Genomic DNA, 22,180 nt, shown 5'->3' with positions numbered 1-22,180 from the left:
ATGTTGGTTTATTCATGTTGCTCATCATGGGTGAAGTTATACATGTTCTCCATTGAGGTTTCCAACATGAAGGAACCTGTATCCAACATCCTGTGTCAGTTTACTGTACATAAACTGGATCATCCAGTAATTGCTCTGTCCGAACACTGAAATGTAATGTATTCAATTTAGTTAAATTAACTCGTAATCGTTTGAAAAAAAATGCCTTTATTTCCCATTATTCTTTTTCATACATTTTTTGTGTAATAGACATGAGAAACAGGCTGATGATTCCACCCTATTCCTATGCCATTTCTGCACCATAATGTTTTTTCCCCTTCTCCACACTGCAAACAAGTTTTCATAGAATTTACAACAGAAAATAAAAATAAAGCTTGACACAAGCTGAAAATACTGCCACCAGCTCCACATTCACCAGCTCTGTCTGACACAGATCTCTCAGAGTTGTATTTCTGTAGCAAATCCCCAGGAACAAAAATATATATATATATATATTCACAGTTAAAGTATTTATATATTTTAAGATTACAAAAGAAATGGGCAGAGAAAATGAAGACGTTTCTACAAGAAACAATCTTTCAAAGGGAAGTGGAGATCTTTTTTTCTGTACAAGATGCACCTTTGCTTTAAATAAACAATTCAACCCTTGAAAAAAAATTTTTTATACGGATCCCTGAAAATACAACATTAAATACTCAGTCTTTTTTGTTTAAAAAAGAAAAGATGCATCATTACGTATTCTCCATGTGATGAAAAAAAAAAAACTTCAGATCCTCTATACAAGTGATCCTGTACAATATAAACATCACGGTTGTTAAACAAATGTATAAGCTATCCAACTGAATGAGAAGCAATGAATGACTTGGTCTTCAGAGTTCTGATTGGCTAGGAGGGCGTATGCAGAAGTGCAAGCCTCTAGTGCATTCACAAACATTAATGATTCATGAAACTGAATGACAAGAGACAATAACCACGTGACAAACATACACAAACAGAAGATTGGAGGTTGTTAGTGTGGTGATGATTTGATAGAGTGAGGTCTGATGAATTGTTTTAGATTAGAAACACTTCTGTATGGTGAGTAGAATACTGAGCTAACTGTACAGTGAGGGCTGATAAAGCACCATGAGGTGAGGACACCTAAACCTGTCATCAACACCACCAACCAGTGAGGGAAAACAACACACGTACACATTCATGTCACACAATACAAACACATTCACACGGGTGAAAATAGACAGCATTTCATAAGTGGATGCGCATTAACACAGTTGCAAGCGGCAGCTTTCAGAAACACTTTTGCCTTGTAGTCATGAACACCCCAGACGCGTACACATGGATATGGCACTTACAATAAACTTCAATTCATAAACTGACTTATTTTCTAGCCACATCCCATTCCAAGGCTTTTGTCAAAGTCTCTATAATGTAAATAATTCCTGTTAATTGCAGTCTGTGTGCTTTCATAGAGAACATTGGAGTTCCATTTAGATAGGTTTCACCTATATTTACAATTATTGTCATGTTGTCATCTTTATAGCGCATTGAGTAAATGCTTTTCTCAAGATATAACACTGGAAATGCAGTGGGGATCGGTTTGGTTTCCAGACAGCATTGGATGAGCTTCAGGAAGAAAAGTATGCAAACCTAAAAAGTACTCGAGTTTGAATCGCTATTCTGTACTGTACAGCTGTACTGATCTGAACCGTTTCCTAGGACAGGCAGTCTTTTAAGTGGTGAATCCGTTTTATAACCCTTCTACATGTGAACCTCAACAAGCAGTCTGGTCGTGGATGGATGTCATGTTGGAGATGTGAAGGCATCATAAAGTCAAAGCGTTTCAATAAAATCTGTATACTTCGATCAGCAGTCTCACTGTGCAGTGATAACTAAGTTTGTTATGGAAGGAATTATGTGCCCATGGTCGCTTTTGGAAACACTATACTACATGACAATACGGTGCAAAGGTTAAACTGTGTAAATACATTTCTACGGTACCCATCTTGCGTTCTTTTCCCCATTCCCTATTTCCACAATATGACCTACAGAGGGCAACATGTAGTGTTTTTGGGGAAGACAAGACGGTAAGAAGAGTGAAAACAGAAATTATGGAAAAACTACTTGGATAAACCTTAATACCATTTGTAAATCTCTGAAAGCATATTCCTTGATTTTGCATAAAGTAACAGACAGCAGCATACTCTATATTATTTGCTGGTATGAGCAGGTGTGGATTAATCTCCAGTGATATCCACGTTTGTGGATGACAGAATTAACCATTCTGTAGCTTAAATTATGTTTTTTGCATTTACTATAAAAACAAAGGGATGTTAAGCAAGTGAAGGCATCCACACAGGTTTCTCCTTGGGCAGCAAACCCATTTCTCAGGGCCCCAATCCTACTTCCTGTCTGTGCCACTATGACCACCACATGGTGAAAATAGTGTCATCTCCCATGGGGAGGCTGTGTCCCTCCCACAGCGACAAGTGTTTTCATTGTGCGTGTCAACAGTATCAATGAGCAGCTTAATGTAGGTGTGGGGGGGGGGGTTACATACCACGTGGTCTCCATAAAGCTTATGAAAAGAGTAGGTAAAACTGTACAAGCTAAGACCAGAAAGGGGAACCATGCTAAATGGAAGAGGGACAATTAAGAGTGCTGCACCAGGAAGCCAGATGGTACAGCGTTGTGAAAATTCAAGGGTCACTGGGAGACTATTAGAAAACCCATGTTTAGTTCTGTTTTAAAGAGCATCTGGAATCGTAAACAATCTTGAGTTAATATCTGTGCGTATAAAAAGAGTCCCAGACAGGTAGCTGCACCGTAGCCAGAAGATGGGTTGGTTTTCATCCCTGGTTCTTCCAACACTCCTCTTCTGTCCGTGTGTTTTTAGCATGGCGTCTCTGTGTGTGTGTCCAGGGAATGGGGACAACGTTTGTTGGGACAGTGCTTGTTGTTTTCTGGGAGGTTTGCCCCTTGGCCAGGGGCTAACGTTAGTTCAACGTTCCCCTACAGTTCTCTGCCCCACACAAGCAGGGGATCTTCTCGTCCTCGATGGGGAACTTGTAGTCGTAGGTGATCTCCTCGTTGACATTGATGGGTTGTCGGGAGTAGATGACAATCTTTTTCTGTGACTCCACTGTGATCACCTTAGCGTAGCAGTTGGGCTGAGAAGAACAACACAGTGGTGTTAGCATCCATGTGTTTGCTAGCCTAGCACTGTGAAACTGGGTTGATTCATTGACATTGACTTGATTACGATTTGCTCCAGCTCTTGAGAGGAGAAGAGACACTTACATTGCAGCTGTGGTTGATGAAGCGTGCGAAGTTGCCACACTTGGTAGCGTCTATGATGGTGTCATGGTCGACACGGAACATGTAGCTGCTCCCGATGCCCTCGTCCTCGTAACGCTTCTCCCTCATGTCAGCAATCACCTAGACACAGGATTGGATGGGTTTATACTCAGCCTGCTTAACACTCACCTGCATGGCATGATGTTTTGCAGCCGGCACAAAGTGCATGTTAGTGGTGTTGGATCATTCGTAGAATGCTTCCCATCTGTACATAACCTGTTCTACTCACCTGTCTGATGTTCTGCCCCACATACTCAATCACCATCTCATCAGCAGCAATTGGCTCCATTGCGAACAAGCCCCAGTCGTGGATGTGCGATTTACAGAACCGAATCTTCTTCTTACGGAACTGGGGAAGAGTGTTAAAAAGGACAAATTGAAGTGACACAGTATTGCATTGACACACGTACAGTGTAAAATAACAGTAGTTGTGTATGGGCTGTGTTTGGCCTTTGGTACCTTCAGCTGGTTGAACTTGAGCAGGTCGCTGTCACAGCTGAAAGAGGACAGCAGGCGGCGCTGTTCAGACCTCCGCTCAGAGCCAGCTCTGGTGGAGACTAGGGGCTGTGCGGGAATACTCATGCCCTGCAGAGAGAGATGGAGGAAGGGAGAGAAAGAGATGAGCTTCTACTTCACAAGCTCCTACTTCACCTTTAGACAAACACAGACCCATCAAGACACAAACAGATGAACAGAGACACCATTGATGATTTGAACTCAAGCCCACCAGCCCACCCTCTGCTAAAACCCACCCTCTGCTAAAACCCACCTGCATGTCTACAGGCCCCTCCTCCAGTAGGTGCTTGTTGCTGTTGAGATATTTGATCTTGTCCTTCTTGTCAATCTTGTAGTAGCCCTCGCTACGGGCACAGCCAGTCATGTGATCCCTCATGCCATCGTCCCTCCTCTTCCTCTTCACCGCCGGGATGTTGGTAGGTACAGGAAGAGTCAAGGGAATAAAAAGGCTTTTGGAGAAGGTAAGACCTTGTGTTGGTAAAACCATGTGCAAGCATTTCTAATTTACTACTTAAAAAAAAATGCATGATGACTGAGCAAAACAGACCAGTAACAAAGGGACACTAAGGGACAGCACTTAGTAATGCACTAGCAGTAACTGGCAGTAATATTAGTACCGGCCAGTAGTAAAGGATATGAGGGTGCTGGACCCACAGCGTGTCGTTGAGCCAGTCGTTGCCGTTGTCCTGCTGCAGCATCTTGTCGTAGGTGACCTGCAGGTGCCGGATGTCCTCCTCATCGATGCCGTCGTTCCAGATGTCGTACAGGATGGTCATCTCCTCAAACTCTGAGCGTGGAAAGTAGTGGGGCCACGGCGGCGTGGTCACGGGGGAGTGGCTGGCCAGCAGCAGCTCTTCCCACCCTCGCCGCACCTTACGGGCAGGCTTCTGCACACGCTCCTCTTCTTCATAGGGGAGGAACCGGTCGTCAGGGGGCAGAACCGTATGCAGCTTCGTCTCCCCTTCCCTGAAGTCCAGGCCCACCGTGGAGGAGTCTAGCCCAGCGCGGCTGGGGATGTCAGGAAGAGCGGCTGCAGCAGCCATGTCTGCAGAGAACTCTCTGAGCTGGGCATCATGAGGCAACGATCGGGGCATGGAGGTAGGAGTCACCAAGAGCTCCATAAACTCAGTCTGAGGAGAGGTCAGTCCTGCAGCCTTTTTACTCTTGGGTCGCCCAGGCTTCCTCTTAGGTGGGGTTGCGTCAGGGGGCACGGGGAGGTCTAAGACTGGGACAGCAGGCAGGTCTTTTGGCACGCTGGTTAAGGCCTCTCCCTGGAGGGAGTCGGGGGGCAGGGTCTGGTTGACCAGGGTGCTGAGTGGAGGCTCCTTGAAAAGTGGGCTTTCTGAAGAGGCTTTCCAGTGGATGGGCAGGCCAACAGCCAGGGCTGTGTGGTCTGGGAAGACAGGAGTGAAGGTCAGATCTCTGCCGGGGGTTCGGGGGATACCTGCACTCAGGACAGGAGACTGGGCAGGGTAGGAGAAGGGGCTGCCGGATATGCGGGGAGAGCTGAGGCTGGCCAGGCTGCTGCCAGTCAGAGGAGCATCACCGTCAGGTGTGACGGGCACGTTCTCTGTGCTGATCTGGGACTTATCCAGGCCTCTTGCCCGGACCATCAGGTCCCTGCCAGGGGTGCGGGGCACATCCTCGTCTGTGGACAGCCTGGCCCGAAATGGGAGGGGGAGGTCCGGCAGGGGGCCGGGAGGAGGCAGCAGGAGGGAGTGGCCCTCCATGGCTGGGGTAGGGGGAAGGTGCATAGATGGGACTACTAGGGATCTAGGGAGGGCTGTGTCGGGCTCCAGGGATGCAGGAGCCCCTCTACCTGGCGTACAGGGGAGATCCTCGTCCTCTGTGTGGGCCTTGGGTCGAGTGTCCTGGTCGCTGTCAGCCAGGGAGCCTGTTGGCGTGGGCGGCCGCAGGTTAGTAACATCGTCCTGGGGATCCATCTTAAATACAGGGATGGCGACTCCCAGGTCAATGTCTGGCTCCTCAGCTGAAAGACAACCAACATGTCAAGACAAACTGTCAGTTAAAAACAATATGCAGTGCAACATCTGAAATGGAAACGGAAACATGAAGCTTCTGTGGTTAGGTAATAGGAGAGGGTTAAGACCTGGGACTCCTTTGGGTGAAGGGGGCCGGAGGTCCTCCAGGCTGGTCCGGCCAGGCTCCGCTGCCTCCTCCCCCTCACTGAGGGCTCTGTGGTTGGGCTTGAGCTTCAGCCCCTCCCTAGGCCTCTGGTCCTCATCTAAACCAGCCAGCTCTGAGGGCTCATCCTCTGGGGGGGGAACTAGGGGCGTGCTGGGGGCCTTGGGCTCCACCTCCACCTCATGCTCAGATGAGGACGATGAAGAGGAGGAGGACGAAGAAGTCCGAACACGGTCCTCTTGTTTATCCGGTAGACTCTCCACATCTACCGCCGCCTCCTCCTCCTCTGCCTCCTCCTCTGAACTGGAATCATATTCGGAGGAGTCCCCAGTCGCAGACGAGTCAGAGTCGACTTTAGAGGATGCAGAACTGGCAAGTTCTGAAGGAGTGAGGAGGAGAAAGACACACAGAGATAGGACATTTACAGAGGCAGCGTTTACACATAGAGAACCAAATAACTAACTACGGTCATTGACATCAGCGTGTATTTACCCTCATCCGACGACTCAGATGATTCACCGTCACTGGATGAGGCTGCCTCATCTTCGTCCTCATCCTCTTCACTCTCCTGAAAGGTTCAATTCCAGAGGTTAAAAGCTCTTATAAAAAAATGGTTCTACAGTATGATGCCTCAGGTTGCCTTCTCCCAATGAGATGAAGCACCTGTTGAAGGTTGTAGTAGTCAACACTTCATCTCCCATTCTAGGCCATTTTTAGGTAATTTGACTGACAGCTCACCTTGGCCGACGACAACATGTCAGAGACCTCCGTCTCGTCAGGCTCCTCCTCCCTGTCGGAGAGGGACTCCTCCTTTCCAGAGGTCTCTACCTTCTCCTCCCCCTCACTGTCCAGCTCCAGTGGCCGGGCATGTCGTCTCCGAGAAGCTGCGCTGTCCTCGTCCACACTGGCCACATCTTCTGGGAGCTCTGCTATGTCCTCAAGCTCATCATCCACAGGCGTGGAGGGCCGCGCTCGCTTAGTGTCCCCAGTGGAGGCAGCATCAGGAGGGTCCTTCCTCTTCACCTGAACACACACAAACACATTAATAGTCTCTCCCACGGATGTGGCAAATGCACTTTGCCAAACATAAAATTATATAACTATTTTCCAAAGTAACAGAGACCTTTAGACATATTCTTAGTCAATCCTAAAAGTGTCTGGAGGTACCTTGAATGAGGGCAGGCGGATGGCTCCTCGGAGGCCGATGCCCAGGCCCATACCCTCGTAGCCAAGGCCCTCACCCTTGTTCCAGTTCTCCAGTAGACTGGAGCCCATGGTCTCTTTGGGCTTGGGCTTTTCCTTCTCCTCCTCCTTTCCCTCGCCAGCCTTCACCGGGGTCAGGGACGCCTGGAGGATGAACAACAACATGGACTCATATGAAAGACTGTTAGCTATCTGGCTCAATAATTCAATAATGCAGGAGAATCATTGGCTAGAATAGTCATGTCATTACAATTAAATTGTTAACAACTTAGCCAGTTAACACAGCATTGTCCTTTGCACTCAAATATTTTATCCATTTCAATTAACCAAACTCATTCAATTAACCAAACTCTAAATATATCGCTCTGATATGCCTACCTTGTTTTCACCAGTGTCCATCATTTCAACACATTCAAATAAATCTTCACTCATTATATAGCTAGTGTGCATTCAACTTCAAGGTTAAATTCAAGGTTAGCTGAGCTTTTCTTATTCAAAACATTCCAGGAGTTTTAAATGAGGCCTTCCTCCAAAACATTCTTCTGTATCCAAGCAACAATGGCCACATTCTACCATTAGAATAAAGTTTTAGGGAGATACAGTATATTTTAGGTAACCCAAAGTTTACAGGCCCATTGAGAGCATCCTGTTGGGCTGTATCACCGCCCGGTATGGCAAATGCACCGCCCGCAAACTTAGGGCTCTCCAGAGGGTGGTGCGGTCTGCCTAACGCATTACCGGGGACACACTGCCTGCCCTCTAGGATAACTACAGCACCCGATGTCACAGGAAGGCCAAAAAGATCATCTATATTATTGCACCCACACTGTTCGCGAGCATCTGCATTGCCAAGGGCTAAAATAGAAGTCAGTTCTATTTGTGGCGCAGATCGCGGTGCAAGTCCTGCCTCTCCCATCTCCTCATTGGTTTATAGAAGCAGATACCCACGTGCCATCTCCTCATTGGTTATACCCACGTGGTTGATTGAAAGACGAACTGTGTTGTCGGTCGTCGTAGTAATACTATGAAAGTTTAGATGCCAATCACCATATCAGTTCAAAGAAGAAAAAGTCTGGAAGGAGGGGAGATGACTAGAAACGATTCGGTTGACCGTTTTATGTGTGGATTCATTGTCGGAGAAGAGGACCTTGTTATTTTACCTGAAATGCACAACTCCAATGTTCATATCCCAGGACAAATTAGCTAGCAACAGCAAGCTAGCAAAATAGGACAAATTAGCTAGCAAGTGCAAGCTAGCTAGCTAAATTGCCATAAATGTTTAATACTTTTCGACCTGTCCCCAAATGAATACAATTGGTTCAGAGTTTGTTTTGATATTTTAACCTGTGTGTCATGATCGCGTTTGGTGTGGGGGGACAAAATAAATGTATGCACGATGGCGCATGCACACAGCCGGTTTGGGTTCCGTGTAATAGTGAAGACATCAAAACTATGAAATAACACATATGGAATCATGTAGTAACCGAAAAAGTTAAACAAATCAAAATGTATTTTATATTCTTCAAATAGCCACCCTTTGCCTTGATGACAGCTTTGCACACTCTTTGCATTCTGTCAACCAGCTTCATGAGATAGACACCAGGAATGCATTTCAATTAACAGGTGTTCCTTCTTAAAAGTTCATTTGTGGAATTTCTTTCCTTCTTACTGCGTTTTAGCCAATCAGTTATGTTGTGACAAGGTATGGGGATATACAGAAGATAGCCTTATTTGGTAAAAGACCAAGTCCATATTATGGCAAGAACAGCTCAAATAAGCAAAGAGAAATTACAGTCCATCATTACTTTAAGACATGAAGGTCAGTCAATACAGAACATTTCAAGAACTTTGAAAGTTTCTTCAAGTGCAGTCGAAAAGCCATCAAGCGCTGTGATGAAACTGGCTGTCATGAGGACCGCCACAGGAATGGAAGACCCAGAGTTACCTCTGCTGCAGAGGAGAAGTTCATTAGATTTACCAGCCTCAGAAATTGCAGCCCAAATAAATGCTTCAGAGTTCAAGTAACAGACACATCACAATATCAACTGTTCAGAGGAGACTGCGTGAACCAGGCCTTCATGGTTGATTTGCTGCAAAGAAACCACTACTAAAGGACACCAATAAAAAGAAGAGACTTGTTTTGGGCCAAGAAATACGAGCAATGGACATCAGACCGGTGGAAATTTGTACTTTGGTCTGGAGTCCAAATTGGAGATTTTTGGTTCCAACCATGTCTTTGTGTGACACGGTGTGGGTGAACAGAGAATCTCCACATGTGTATTTCCCACCGTAAAGCATGGAGGAGAAGGTGCTATTGTGTGGCGGTGCTTTGCTTGTGACCCTGTTTGTGATTTATTTACAATTCAAGGCACACTTAACCAGCATGGCTACCACAGCATTCTGCAGCGATATGCCATCCCATCTGGTTTGTGCTTAGTGGGACTATCATTTGTTTTTCAACAGGACAATGACCCAACACACCTCCAGGCTTTGTAAGGGCTATTTGACCAAGAGGGAGAGTGATGGAGTGCTGTATCAGATGACCTGTCCTCCACAATCCCCTGACCTCAACCAAATTGAGATGTTTTGAGATAAGTCGGGCCGTGAAGGAAAAGCAGCCAACAAGTGCTCAGCATATGTGGAAACTCCTTCAAGACGGTTGGAAAAGCATTCCAGATGAAGCTGGTTGAAAGACTGCCAAGAGTGTGCAAAGCTGTCATCAAGGCAAAGGGTGGCTATTTGAAGAACATAAAATATAAAATATATTTTGATTTGTTTAACACTTTTTTGGTTACTACATGATTCCATATGTTATTTCATAGTTGTGATGTCTTCACTATTATTCTACAATTCTACAAAAAATAAAGAAAAACCCTTGAATAAGTAGGTGTGTTCAAACTTTTGACTGGTACTGTGTATATATTTATACTCCGGACTCCAACATTGCTCATCCTAATATTTATATATTTCTTCATTACATTCTTGTGAGTATTGTTAGATATTACTACACTGTTGGAGCTAGGAACTTAAGCATTTCGCTACACCCATAATAACATCTGCTAAAAATGTTCATGCAATGAAAAAATTGGATTCGATTTGTGCTTCATGAAATATTCCACATAATCTCAGAATTGACAAACACGCTCACATGAGACTGTAGTGAGACTAGATAGGAGAATGACTCACCTTGGCTGAGTGTTCTTTCTTATCCCACCACTCGTCAAAGGCCCTAAAGGCCACCACCTCCACCATCTTACGGTTGAGGTCCCTCTTCATGATGGCCTTCAGCTCCTTGACGATGACCAGCAGCACCCCTTCCACGGTGGCCTTGTGAGGGTCTTCCTTAGCCTCGTAGCCCGGTGGAGGAACAGCAGGGTTGAACTTGGGGATGCTGGGGTGGGGCCAGGGTTGCTGCCTGTGGCCCCCTGCACTGGCAGCTGGGGTGCTACTCATTGACAAGGGTGGGTAGGGACCGCCAAACTGCATGGCTGCTGACCCGGCTGCAGCCGCCCCTCCTGCGGTCATGAAGTGTGGGTAGGGGTAGGGACCCCGGGTCTGGGCCATGCGACTCAGCATTTGGGTCTGCATCTGGAAGGACATGTGAACGCTGCCCCACTGAGGCAGGCAGCTCATCAGCTCCATCTGCATCATAGGCACCATGCCATGTGGGTAGAGGTGAGGCAGCATGGGGTGTGGAACTCCAGGTGCCAGGTGTGAGCCTGGGACAGCAGAGAGGTGGTGTGGAAGACCGAAGCCCGCTTGAGGAGGTAGAGGGGGGAAGCCGGGGGGTGGGAGGGGCATGGACTGCATGGGGGACACAGCAGAGTTGACCACAATTCCCTTGACACAGTCGCCACCGTGCGTGGGCGTGCCTGGCATGTCGTCCTCGTCCGAGATCTCCATGTCTTCCCCAGAGGACTGATGGCTCTGTGTGGGAGAGAGAGGACAAGGTGTCAGGACATCTCTCTACACTACATGACCTGATAGTCATATAGGAAGCATCCACATAATGAGCAAAGTTTCTAGCTTCTGTACAAATCCCTATAATATCATAATAAATAGCAAACTCTGCCAGCCCCTTCTTTAAATTCCAAACACAGGCTGTCTAACACTAACCTTGATATTAGTGTCTAAAAAGGCACTATTAGAATTTAGCAGCATGTGGTTATTTCCTAATCTTTCAAATCATGAACAGTTAATTACACCGACATACACCGGGTTTGGCCGATGTAGGCCGTCATTGTAAATAAGAATTTGTTCTTAATTGACCTGCTTAGTTAAATATAATTGTAAAAAAAAATAATAATTATTATTATTATTATTTGAAGGATGAGCCAAGTCTAAATGCTTTCAGCTCAAGTGTTAGCACAAGTTTAATCAAATATATACATGATTCTTGGCTACAAAAAACACAACTGTTGATTTAATGTCCTTGAATAGCTGTGTGAAACTAACAAAAAAAACTATATCGCAGACAACCAGGTTATGGTCATAGATTCAGTAACAACTTAGCTTTCATTGATAAATCATATCTGGGTGGCAATGAAATCAGGATTCATAAAACAATCAAAACCACAAAGACTGAAAAAGCCTGGGGAGCAGCCTGTGTGTGCCAAACTGCCCATATTATTGAAATGTTTGCTTTGTGATAACATAAAATATACAGGGATGTGTGCCAATCCGGATTGTCAGGCTCAACAGAACCAGGAAGTGGTGAGTTGAGTGTTGAATGGAGCTAACAGCCACCCTGGTAACTCCTCCCATGAGTGTTAGAAAGAGGAAGTGAAAGTGTTTTCTATTCCCCAACAGAAGAATGAGTCAGGTTTCCCAGTCACAGCCCTGGGTGTGGGCCTCCTATTACCAGGGCACAGGCTAGTTACAAACAGTGAGTAGTACCAAACATGAGGAAAATAACCATTTACACATCAACAGAAGAGTTACTTCCAAAAGTATGTTTTTTAATCAAATACTATCAAATATTATTTGAAACAACAGAGGTAGCCTATTATGCCCTAAAATTGTACTGCCACTTACTTTGCCTGTCAAATTGATCTGGGGTCAGGTTAAAACTTTGCTTGATGTTTCTCTGATGCATGTCCCCAGTTTGGAGATTTGGATGAAATTTGTTATTGTGCCAGGTAGAGAATTAACTAGCAACTACGAGCTTTGAATCTATTGCAAAATGATTAATACATGGCTTGCAAACACAAAGCCATTCAAACAAAAAGACCATGGAAACAGATTTCAAAGTACATGACGAGTGTATAAAGTGTATATCTTTATGAGGCAACTAGTTCTGATGGCAGGGGGAAAACACTATGTTCTGTGTCACTCACGGTATGTTGTTGATAACGTCACCATGTTTGGAACAGACCCATAACAACTGTCACTGTTTTGGTCACTGTTTGCTGTGAAACCAGAATAAACCATTTCCTCTTGTAGTATACAGACAGAAGAATGAAACAAAAGGGAAAGTGCAGGCTTACTATCAGACACTGAAGCCTGTTTACTTCCGGTGCCCCCTCTGTAGCTGCCAAATAGATCCGGCTGCAAGCAGACATCTCCACAGCAATACTACTAATGTGTCATGTATGGAATGGAGTATCTGTTCCCTGTTTCCATCTCCCACTTTTTAAACATAGCATCTACCCAAAGTAAGGATGATACTGTTGGTTCTTACCTCCATTTTGTCTGTGGGTGTGTGGTTTCCGAGGCGACCATCCTTCAAGTCACTGGCGTTCTTCCCATGGAGATGGTCTGGAGAGCTGACTCCCTTGAGGAGCGAGCCTGTTACAAGGATGGGCTCCTCATCATCGGAGTCAGGCAGGGGCGTAGGGCTGACGTCCTCCAGGCCCGTGCTAGAGGGTCGAGAGGTGTGGGTGCCCCCATAAGGAGGGATGGGGGACAGCTGAGAGGAAGAGGAGGAGATGGGGCTGCAGACCATACGCACATCAGTGTCTGATGAGTCGCCTCCAGGAAGGAAGGGAAGCTTTGTCCTTTTCTCCTTCAGAAGCATCTCAATACGGGAGTCCAGGCTATTTCGCTCTGACTCCAGGGTGGGGGTGCCAGGGGAGGGGGGGCAGTGCTTTGGTGTCAGGGCAGGGGGGGTGCTGGGGTGGGCCTTGGGTTCAGGTGGGGGTTCTGGAATGGGTGGAGTAGCTGGCTTGTTCTTGACTGGCTTGAAGTCAGTGGCAGGGGCCATGGTGTGCCTCCGGTACTCTGCCTCCCGCTGGACAGGCTGGTGGAACAGAGATTCTGAGGGGGGGAACGCAAGGGGCATTGAGGCCTGCTGGTAGGGGGAAAAGGCAGACTTAAAGCTGGCACTGCTAGGGGGAGGTGGTGTGTGGGCAAAGGATGAGGCAGAGGGAGGGGGTTCAGGTGGGGCAGGTTGGTGCTGCTTGAAGGCAGACTGTTCAGAGTTGCCTCGGTAGGAGGAGGATCCTGATCCCCCAGTGCCATGGACATAACGTCTCTCCGGTCTCCGGTTATAGGCATCCTGGAACTTGCTCTCGTGTCTGCGAGACTTGTAGCCTCCAGAGCCTTCGGCCCGGCTAGACTGGTAGGCTGGGGTGGCCTGCCTGCTGGAATAGTTGGAGTCCTGAGAGAAGGGTGTACTGGTCTGGCGCGGGGTGTGAGGGGTGCCCTGGGACTGCGGAGTGTCTTGCCTTAGGCTAGAGTAGGCCGTATCCTGGGACAGAGGGGTGGTGTTGGAGGCGGTGCTGCTGGGGGTCACTATGCCTCCCACTGCAGCAGACGAGCTGCTTTCAGAGAGCCAGCGCAGGGGCTCACAGGCCTGGGGAGGGACACACCAAACTCTGCTTAGGAAACACACTCATAGAAGGCACTTCATACATTCAACTGCTGAAACCTATATAACATCCATCAGCATGGCTACATTGCCCATTTAATGTCACAATCAAGTTCAGGTTTTAAAATGAAAATAATGCAACCTCATGCATCTTGAGCACACAGCAACTGTTATGATTTAACTTAATTAACAGGCCAATAATTATATCTAAAAATGTAGGGTCAGATTTTAGTTTTTGCGACACTTCCCAATATGCATGAATTCAAACCGCTGAAGACAGCCGAGTATTGCTTGCAGGAGAAGCTGTGCAGTAAGGCTATGGCTCAAAGGCAGGCTTACAACAGCTCTGCCCCTTTCCTCTGCAGGCAGGCAGAGGTTCTAGACAACATTCCTTCCTGGGCCCCATTTTACCACCTGCTGCACTAATAAACTGGATTAGAGATAAGGGTGTCAGCTTATATTGGCTGGGGGTCACAGAGACTCACTGGAGTACAGCGCAGTAACAATGATTCAGGAATGGGGCAACATTTTTCACCAAACAAACCTTTGAAGCTGGAAAAACTACTAACTTAACTATGTCTTCATCTGAAATACCTTTCTGATGACATACAATAAACTCATAATGGCTGGTCTGCAGTTGACTATGGGACACTTTTCATTTTCAATAATGCAAAGCTCCTTAAAGCCGAGAGAACCAGGCTTATGCGCAGAACTTTACAATCTGTTCAAGGGACTAGGCCAGGGCCTTGACTATCAGTTGGCACTGCAGAAAGAGTAGTTATGCAAACATGAAAAGGTAAATCAAATAGAATGTTCAGACAAATTAAACACGCTTACCTTTCCTGTGAGCCTGTTTTGGAACACTTGCAAATTGTCTCAAATACAACATAACATAGTGCTACTAAACATCCAACATAAAAGTGGTGGTCTTACCAGAAGAGCCTCTGCAAGGCTACGAGGGGACACTTGTCTGGCCTCCTCTCCTCCCACCGGAAGTGTCCGAGGGGTGAAGGTGCCATTCAACAGTAGCTGGAAGTACCTAAGGCGATTCTCACCTGGATGGATAAGGTTAAGATATGGTTCAATAAGTGAAATATATAATAACTAGACTCATAGTAAATGCAAATCCGGGGCACTAAAATTTGTATGATATGGTTGTGTGAAATTTGTGGATGTCCATCATCTATTTCGTATGATACTGTATGTTAAGAACATAGAGAATGATAGAGGTCTCTAGTGGCCAAAAGGCAGTATTTGCATGGGCAGCGTAATGGAGGGCTTCCACCATTTTAATGTAGTCAATTGGGTGAGACTCCCAAACTCATTGGCTGGTCCCTCTTGGTGACCATGTTGGATTCATGTCCAACCGGGTCATCAGGCAGGATCAGCCAATTGTGAAGAAGAAAATGTACTACTTCAAAATGGAGATTGCCTCAATGGCACTGCCCATGCTGTCACAGAAGCAATAATGAATTATAATTCATATGATATGTTACAAATTACAATTTGTATTATGTTACAAATGCAATTCGTACAATATGTTACGAATTTGCAATATGTATGGTATGTTACAAATTCCAACTTGTTGTGGCTAACGTTAGCTAGGTTGCTAACATGCTAAGTAGGTGCAAAGTTGCTAATTAGCTAAAATACTAATGTTGTCGGTGATGAGGTTCAAACACGCAACCTTTGGATTGCTAGACCTTCGCATTTTACGCCCAACCAACCACCCTCCTTTCGTTTTTGCCTTAAGTAACCTCCTGTCTTATGTAACCATACCAAAAGTAACATATTATACTAATTTGAGTGTCCTGGATTTTCATTTACTGTGTTATGTCTAGTCTATGAGGCCAGGCTGACCTTAGAGGTGTGTAAGAACATCATTCACAGCAATAAATACACAATAATGTGTGGTATATTATTAAATATAAAATAAAACTGCATGTGGAGTTTTCCACAAGGCAAATGTTCTAGTGACATTTAATTTAAGTTGTACATTTAAAATCTGCATATGGTAAATCAATGTCACCGATATATGCGTACTATTGCAGGCAGGTGAAATTATAATGATAAATTGGTACTCAGTAGGCCTTAGATTTTCTGCTTGATCTCCAGCCTCTCATTATATAGGCTACCAGTTTAAATGAAATGCGGCACTGAGCACTTTCCCTATGCCCCTCTGCTGATGTAAGAGGAACCACTGTCTATTTAAGAGATTAAGAGAATAGTGGTGCTTCCAAGACAATTAGGAACTCATGAAGTCAGTGATCTTCAGGTCGGAAAGTCAGAGCTCTAGAAAGATGACCATTCAAATATATTAACATGGTAAATATTAACATGGTAAAATGCAGCCAATGTCAACAAGTAAAATATTGTTTAATGATAGGCTGAAATCAAGAAAAAATATATTTCGGATATAAAGTTGCTATAGAATTATAAAAAAAAATCCTAAGTAATTCAAGCATAATTCTATTATAGGCGTTTATTACAGGCACATAAATAATTAAACAGCTATAACTAATTCAATGATGACTGCCATAATTGGATATAAATCAAATAAACCAAACCAAACCGCGTTTTATCCTTATTCATGTCGGGAAAACCCCGTTCTGCAGTTTGCACACGCTATTGATGCTTGTGGGCTCGTGGGTAAATCGCACTTACATTCAGATGAAAGTGCTCTGGTTACCAAGCAACCACCGTAAACGTAGGCTATACACGTGACTAAATGTTGTCCTCCAAAAATGAAATCAGGGACGTTTTATAAATAAAAGATCAAGTTTTCAAGTATGCATAAATGTTGTTTCTACAACTGAGAATGAATTGCACATTATTTATAAATACTCACACATATATATATATATATATAGCCCATGTAAAGATGTATTACCTTTAGGATCCAGCTCCAGGTGGATGATGTTGCCCATAACTGACGTGTTGTGAAGAGTCTGGACAGCATCCTTGGCTGCTTTTACAGTTCCAAAAACAACTTTGGCTATTCCCAAATGCTTTTTGTTCTTCGGATTGTATAGAATTTCCACCTCTTCTATGTCCCCAAATTTCTTGCACATGTCAGTCAAAAAACCTTCTCTGATGTTATCGTTCAGCCTCGCAAACGTCACCTCCTTGGGAGGCACGCGGCCGATGTAACATTCATCAATCTGGAGAAAGAAAATAGTTACATTAAATGATGAATGTTACATGTATTTAGACTACATCACATTTATCCAGAAGCCGTTGAAACCTGAATTCCAGGCTGCAATGTGACCAACAAAAATGTTTTTACGTAGCCTATGCCCGATTAAATATAATATTTTTGGACATCTGCAGTTTACATTTTGAGAAACCAAATAACCACGATAGAATAGTCTTGACATACAACATCCAAACTGTGTTCATGCTGTAAGGGATAATAGCTTAGCATGTGTTGCCTGTCTGGAGAACTACATCCTAAATAAAAAGCATGACACTCCATCAACAATGTCGAGGGGGTGTGTCAGGCTACTTAAAACTTCGGAACCTTAGAAAAGGCTATAACCCCAAAACATAAAAAGCATGGCACATTTTGTTAAGATCTGAGAGGGGGTGTGACTGATTACCCTACCTTAAACTTCGGAACTGGGAGATCCGTCTCCTTGTACTTCGTCCATAGACGACCGATTCTCGGGTCTCGGACGATATCCACTGGTGGCATCCCAGGGTTCTGTAGAACGATAAAATGTAACTATTCCAGAAGTTCTGACAAGCAGGAAGAATATGACGCCCCGAATGCCGATCAAGACGGGGTTTACACCAGACACCAACCACTACATTCATGAAAAAGGTTCGTTTTGGGAATTGTTTGGATAAACCTTTGACTGCGTTTAACGACGGGATAGTGACACTTCTGATGCACTGTGTCATGTGCAGAAAGTAACGTATCAATCGTTGAGGCAAACACTGCAACAATGTAGCTAAGTGTTTCTCTTTTCGAATACGGATGTAACACTTACCGGCATGTTAAAAGTCGTTCCATCATAGCGATACAATTTGTGCGATCCCTTTTTCAACGCTGGGTCAATAATCAACTTGTAACTTCTACAATGGTGACTTCGTTTCTCCCCCGAACTGCAAACGGGATGGTGGTTGTCCATGCCGTTTGCCAAACCTGTGTAGAAATGTCAAGAAGATGAGAGCAACACAGACTTGCGCACAAACACTCGTTAGGTTACATTGTAGCGATAGCTTTGCAAATACTATGAGGAGGAAAACGGGGATTACAAGCGTATCCCAGTTACAGAAACAGACATTACAGAGGAATGAAAAAAAGAGCAAGCTTACTTGAACTCTGCTTTCTGCCATGGTCTTCGTTTAGTCTGTTTCTTTCCCCTGGCTTGGACATGTTTTGTCCGATCGAACTTTATTTTAATAATCAAACGGCGAGATAATTTATCTTACTGATTACATTACATGATTCAAAGAATACTGCCTCCCTTTTTGCGAGCCAACACATATTGTGCCTCCAGTCTGGGGTTTCTGTCTCTCTCACAATAGTATTGAGCTTCGCTACCCCTCATACCATTCGCACTTTCGATTTGAGGTTCTTTACATATGCGTACATTTTGTAATATTATTGGACCATTTTAAACACACAACACATTAATAAATCAAGATATGTATTGCATTTAAATGTAAATATTTGAAGTTGTTGTATAGTGGCTTTTTAGCTCGCACATTGGGCATGAAATAAGTGTTGAATCTACCGCTTACTTTTACTCAAAGAGCAAACAAGATGGACATAGGTCGACGCAAGTTCTGTCTAAGCACAGATCTAGGGTCATTATAACGTTTTAATTCCTGATTGAAAACGTTAGCCTTAGGATATTAAACCTGACCCTAGAGCTGTGCTTATGGGAAATTCTCAGGAAATATGTTGGGTCTGTTTACAATATATTACATAAATAAAACATAAATTAAATACATTTTGAGACTATAGACTAGGCCTACATTATAACTTATACACACATTGTCTGTAATACCCGTATAATATTCAACGGCCAAATATGGGTACATTTTAAAGTAACTGTTTATTTTAACCGACATGTTTTGCATTATTAATCGGTTTCATTGTCTTTTTGATATTTTGTGTTATGTTGGCTGAGGAGATGTGCCATCCATTGCTTGATATATTTTGCAGTGCTTGGGTAATTGGCTGGTTAACGTTAGCAGTTCCACCGGCCAATCAGAGCGAAGCACCATTTTAGCTTCTGCTATTAGAGGCACGGCTGAGGAATCTTTCAACAGAGAGCAGAGAGAGGGGGCTGGGCGCGCTCTCAGCAGCCATTTTCATGAAATGGGACTCAATGGCCAATATGGGTTTCCTTTGTTTCAAAGGGATCTTATACTTTATTTCCTCATCTCTTTCTGGACTATGATAAATAACAATGATTCCCCATTGACAGGATGGAGAAGAAGGAAGATAAAATACTGGATGTTATCCCTTTGACATTTTTAACCTTTTTCCTCCTCTGCTTGGAATCCATCTTTGTCCTAACTAGGTCATGGCACACCCATATAAAATTATTTTGTATTCTAAAGTAAAAAGAAAAACGTATAGTGAATAAACAGCTTGTAGTTTGAAGTTGTTATGAAGAAAAGCACAGTAAATGTATAATGAAATTGTGTAATGGCATTTTGTTGACATTGCACTGTAAATGGCCATGTATGATTTATAGCATGTATAAGTTAAATTGTGTTACCTTTTGTATATGTAGGAAATGTGAACTTATTGTTATTAAAGTATCACTATTCTGTTATTTTTATTGACTTGATCATTTTGGAGTAATGGTGTCAGTAGAATTGCCAACTCTTTTCAATACATTAATTTGCATTACTGTTTTAACTATATCCATCAGAGGCTAAGTATATTTGCTCATCTAATGTCAGCACATAAAGCAGGCCAGAGAGCAAATGGCCTTTAGCAAAACTGCTGAATCATTTATAACTGGAAATTGGCTGTTGGTACTCAACTAACCCCCTTCACTTGTTCTACATTAAAGAGTGGTTGCTTCTCATCTTTCACATGGTACACCATCTAGTTACACAACAGAGACGTTTAATACCATGAAGGTCAGTAAGTATTCTTCTTTCAAATGATGGCTCGTGCACTAAATGTGTCAAATTATGCATGTTTTGTAATAGCTCATAGTAAGCAGTAGGCTATACATTTGGACAATAGACAGAACAAATGTGAGGGTATAATGTACCTGATGTTGTTTCATGGACATATTTAAATTTCTGTAGAATTCCAGAAACAATCCTACACTTATTGGTATCCTCAAAGGCTCACTACATAGACATTGAATCCAACTGGAAGAAGATGAAAAATGAAACTCTAATGAAAATATTTACCTTAATATTGTGAGGAAATACATTTATCAGGCCTAAATGCAGGGGGAAATTGAACATTCTTATTCCCATCTTCGGATCCTCTTATAGTGGTTTAAAGGATGAGTGGGGATGCAACTCCTAAAAAGGAAGAAAACAATTAGCCCAAAACCATGTCTATTGAAGGCTTTTGATTTAGTCTTGACTGCTATTTGACCAACGAATAACAAATGCTGAAAATCTTCAAGCAGCATCAGTAAGTGCATTATGCAAACCAGCTCCCCTTTCTCTTCCTGATGACAGGATTGCAGTCAAATCCCTCACCCTCGAATTTAAGATATCAAAAATAAACCTAAACGACATAACCTACTGCCATGGAAATCTTGTCATTTTAAAGGTAATGGATTTTGATCTGTCTCAATGTATTAGTTCTACACAACAGTAATGTTACATTTGATTGTTTTAGGACAGGTTCACCAAAGAGGGATTTGCCTAAATTGATCTCATTAACAACTATTATATTGTAACATTAAATTGTGACATGTTGTTGGAATTAGATGCTAATAATAAACTTACAGTTAATTAAAACATGTAATCCAAGAGAAAGATGTCTTATAGGGAACAAATGCTTTTAGGGGTAAAATTTATCTGGTAGACCTCTCATTGCTCCCCCTTGTCCAAAAACGACCTTTCATATGTACTTTCGTTTAATGGCTTCTGTCTGCTGTTGTTCTCAATTTCAAAATGGCTTCTTCACAGACAAAGGAGATCACTGTGTGTTGGTTAAGTTGCTTCGCCATTGCTGGGCGAGGTAGTCATTCGCAAGAAAGAGCTGCAGTTTCCCACACACAGGTCTCTGTTTACACACTGGAAATGTATCAATGGTGCGCAAGAAATATGACTTCAACTGGTGTGTTTGTAAAAGTGTAGGCTACAGCAAAATTGAAACGACAGAGCGAAGAAACATGGCACATTCAGTCCAGTCGTCTAGTTGCAGGGCTACAGTTGATAGACTTTAAACGGGTTGGCAAACATCAGTAATCTGAGGATCTGGCCAGTTGCCAAATGTATGAGAGAACTGCACCCACACAGCCATATAAGGTCAGAAGAAACGATTTCGAACAGTGCTGTATTTCTTTCAGGATACTCAAAGGGGATTTCAGACTTCTTCGTACTCTGTCTCCCCTTCAAGATAATGATTCGATGTTGTATTTCGAAGTGTTGATCAGCTACACACGAAGATTTTAGGAGATGTCATACAAGCAAGATGTAATCCATCCTATAGGTAAAGGAGAAAAATAGGAACAAACCTGTCTCTGTGTGTACACTGTATGTATGTTTTCCTGCGTATTAAAGTGTCTCGAGTTGAACTCTTCTGGTTACAGTTGCAATGAATATGCCATGGATTATGTTGATCAATTTTAATCGCATGATCAACACAGCGGCTAAACAGCCTCATTTATGTTTCAGAAACAGAGAAATAGTCTACATGTCGGAAATGTTTTAGTTAACTGTAGAGGAGCTTGTATTTCCAGGCAGGGCTCAATTCCTATTGCACAATTGCTGCGTAAATGGCCAAGGGTAAAAGGAGTGTCGAACCATAAGGTCACGAGGCTCCATGCAACGCCGTGAACCATGCATCCAACAAACTGTTGTTTACACCCTCTGAAAACAAAATAGACGCGTTGGGCAAGCCAGATACCGGCAATCGATGGGCCTTTCTTGTAGAGAATAGAACATGCAGGCCATTCCATCCGCTCCCTCAGTGCTCAAATTATTGAAGACCAT

At 43.8% G+C, this 22,180-nt stretch overlaps 1 protein-coding gene across 3 annotated transcripts; it reads right to left on the bottom strand.

Annotated features, from left to right (window-relative positions):
- Positions 1–187: 187 nt before the first annotated feature.
- On the bottom strand, positions 188–21,841 carry LOC139536146 (histone-lysine N-methyltransferase SETD1B-A-like). 3 transcript variants are annotated; one of them, XM_071336395.1, is made up of 18 exons: positions 21,703–21,841; positions 20,417–20,533; positions 18,019–18,173; positions 17,631–17,729; positions 16,917–17,187; positions 14,960–15,081; positions 12,899–14,011; positions 10,405–11,145; positions 7,183–7,362; positions 6,754–7,038; positions 6,508–6,583; positions 5,981–6,394; positions 4,509–5,860; positions 4,124–4,291; positions 3,814–3,939; positions 3,584–3,703; positions 3,298–3,435; positions 188–3,167 (listed from the first exon to the last, which is right to left on the bottom strand). In XM_071336395.1, the coding sequence occupies exons 3-18, from the start codon at positions 18,157–18,159 to the stop codon at positions 2,994–2,996; spliced, it is 5,520 nt and encodes a 1,839-aa protein (XP_071192496.1). In that variant the 5' UTR covers positions 18,160–18,173; positions 20,417–20,533; positions 21,703–21,841; the 3' UTR covers positions 188–2,993. The 3 variants fall into 3 exon arrangements, with proteins under 3 accessions (XP_071192496.1, XP_071192488.1, XP_071192481.1); XM_071336387.1 differs by lacking the exon at positions 21,703–21,841 and adding an exon at positions 20,969–21,684; XM_071336380.1 differs by lacking the exons at positions 20,417–20,533; positions 21,703–21,841 and adding an exon at positions 18,347–18,906.
- Positions 21,842–22,180: the final 339 nt, after the last annotated feature.

The sequence above is a fragment of the Salvelinus alpinus genome, chromosome 1 (assembly GCF_045679555.1).
Source record: "Salvelinus alpinus chromosome 1, SLU_Salpinus.1, whole genome shotgun sequence".
Classification (NCBI taxonomy): domain Eukaryota; kingdom Metazoa; phylum Chordata; class Actinopteri; order Salmoniformes; family Salmonidae; genus Salvelinus; species Salvelinus alpinus.
The sequence above is the reverse complement of the archived record's forward strand: the minus strand, read 5'-3'. Positions and strand labels throughout refer to the sequence as shown.